This window comes from Penaeus vannamei, chromosome 17 (genome assembly GCF_042767895.1).
Source record: "Penaeus vannamei isolate JL-2024 chromosome 17, ASM4276789v1, whole genome shotgun sequence".
Lineage (NCBI taxonomy): Eukaryota > Metazoa > Arthropoda > Malacostraca > Decapoda > Penaeidae > Penaeus > Penaeus vannamei.
This window is the reverse complement of record NC_091565.1, coordinates 22,070,805-22,073,304: the sequence shown is the minus strand read 5'-3', so window position 1 is coordinate 22,073,304 and position 2,500 is coordinate 22,070,805. Positions and strand designations below refer to the sequence as shown.

Here is a 2,500-nt window from a genome sequence, read left to right as displayed (position 1 = left end):
TGATGATTTTGCCCAAACGCTCATCGCGAATTTCCTCCATGGTTCCCAGGACACCAGCACGGAAGAATACCTGTGATGTGCATTAAAACAAAAAGGTTTTCATTAAAACTGTTGTAAGGTATAGATAATATGTTTCAGGTATATACATATGTATACTTACATATATAATTTTATGTGTGCGTGTGTGTGTGAGAGATGGGGCAAAGGAAAAAAGTTAAATGCTGACCTTCGTTTTACCACAGCGGAAAAGTTCTGGGTCAAGACCAGCCTTCTCAAATGTCTTCTCTGCTGCTTTCTTGTCATCCTTCTCACTGATCATGATTTCAGGGGCGAGGATCTTGTAGCTAGTGAAGAACAGATCTCCATGAGAATACATTCATTATAGTTATTATGTTTCAGTGAAAGAACACTAATCATTGCTTATGAACTATCTACAGAATGACTAACCGGTGCTTGAAGTCATGGTAAGGCATCCTGTTGGGGAATCCCTTGCGGCAGATACGGATGCCCTCGAGCACACCGTTGCAGGTCAGTTGGTGCATGATAAGACCGGCCTGAACCGCACCTGGTAAGGGGATGGCAGAAGCGTTAGATGACTACTCCTTAACATTAGAGCGATTACTGGGGTAAATACTGCATGTATTTCAATAAATAATTCGGCGGCCGCATACCTGGTGTCTTTGTCTCGTTGGGCACAATACAACGGATGAAGTGGGGGTGAGTGGAGTGCAGGGTCGTCATGAGGCTGTTCAGTTGGTCCTGAGGAAAATAATGACATATTGAGTGATTATAATTAAGAAAAATGATATCGGTATATTTCAAAGCACTGTAAAAGACGCATTTTCAGGACTCAAGGAAACTGCAGAGAAAATAAAATATACTTACCCTGTACCCAGAGGACACAGTCTTGAAACCAGCGGACCCCTTCTTGCCACCCTTGCCTCCCTTGCCTGATGAAAAAAAGAAATACGTGTATCAAATAACAGAGATATATTATATCTGAATACATGGAAAAGAAACAGTATAAGAACCGTCTAATCTAAGCAGAGATTACTTCATAAAATTTTAAGAATAACCCTACCTTTTCCACCACCAGCGTCACCAGACTGGCCAGGATGGTCAGCAAAGCACAATACAAGCAACTGATTGGTAGCCTTCTTAAGCTGATCGACGACGGTGTCATTGAGGGGATCCTTGTTCTTCTCCAGCCAGCCACTCAGGTTGTAAGTCACCGTGCCGGCGTAGTGGACGATGGCGAAGTGACCCTCAGACTGGCCTGGCTTGGGAGGCTTGGGCTTGATGAAGCAGGGAGACTTGCCCAGATGGTTGGCCTTCAGCTTCTCCTCAAACGTCTTGTCAGTAGCCTTAGGGAACATAGACTCCTCCTCGAGAATAGCGAGAAGACCGAGTTTCTGCAACGATATAAACAGGGTTACATTTTGGTAATGGAATTTCTCATGAAATTACATTCAGATGAAGGGCTATTCCGAAGACATTATGCTTAATTGGAATACATCAACCGCCAGAACACACCTTCTCGAAGAGCTCGATACAGGCTTGCAGATCCATACCGAAGTCGACGAACTGCCAGTTAATTCCTTCTGACTTGTATTCCTCCTGCTCCAGCACAAACATGTGATGGTTGAAGAACTGCTGTAGCTTCTCATTACAGAAGTTGATGCAAATCTGCTCGAAGCCGTTGTACTGTACGAAGGAACATCATTAAAAGGTTAATATATTGAGTAGAAAATTGCGTGAAAAATAGTAAATGCAACGCCTTAATTGCAGCTTTCAACACCTTATATTCAGCATTATTACCACAGTGCAAACCCTATAAACAATAAAGCTTACGTCAAAGATCTCAAAACCAGCAATATCAAGCACGCCGATGAACATGGCACGCTTCATTCCGGTCTCGAGGGTCTGGTTACACTTCTTAACGATCCACTTGAAGAGGCGGTCGAACAGGGCCTTGGCTAGAGCGCCAACGGAGTAATTAACTTGGTTAACGTTTCTTCCCTGGGTGACGAACTCAGCGCCGACCTTGATCTTGGGCTTGCACAGGTTCTTGTACAGCTCAGCACTGTCAACGCCCATAACCTCGCCAAGAGTATCACCAGCCTGGAGGGGCAGAGTGGGTTAGAGGCTTTCACGGAGACAAATAAAGGAGAAAAGAGAGAAAAAACATGGATTCTACAGCCATAAAAAGTGAGAATATAGTCAGTTCAATACCTCGGTACCGTCGGGTTCGGCCTGCTCCTCTCGGCCCCTCTGCTTGAACTTGAGGTTGCCCATGTGCATGACGGAAGCTGTGAGCTTGTATGCGTCGTCGCGCTCTTGGTCAGTGAAGTTCAGAATGGTGAAAGCGTTCTGATGGAAGAAGGTATCCAGGGTTGATTTTTGCGTATCAAACGCGCGCGCACAAATACACATGAATATATGTGTGTATGCATGTGTATTTATATATATATATATATATATATATATATATATATATATA

At 43.8% G+C, this 2,500-nt stretch overlaps 1 protein-coding gene across 1 annotated transcript in view; it reads right to left on the bottom strand.

Annotated features, from left to right (window-relative positions):
- The window catches only part of LOC113801120 (myosin heavy chain, muscle), a 9,624-nt gene that overhangs the window by 3,815 nt on the left and 3,309 nt on the right, over window positions 1-2,500 (bottom strand). Inside the window, 9 exon segments of the mRNA XM_070132078.1 lie at window positions 1-70; window positions 227-344; window positions 448-565; window positions 672-759; window positions 886-950; window positions 1,082-1,412; window positions 1,534-1,704; window positions 1,852-2,121; window positions 2,233-2,370. The exon segment at window positions 1-70 is cut by the window's left edge and continues 404 nt beyond it. Coding sequence (XP_069988179.1) covers window positions 1-70; window positions 227-344; window positions 448-565; window positions 672-759; window positions 886-950; window positions 1,082-1,412; window positions 1,534-1,704; window positions 1,852-2,121; window positions 2,233-2,370 — 1,369 coding nt within the window.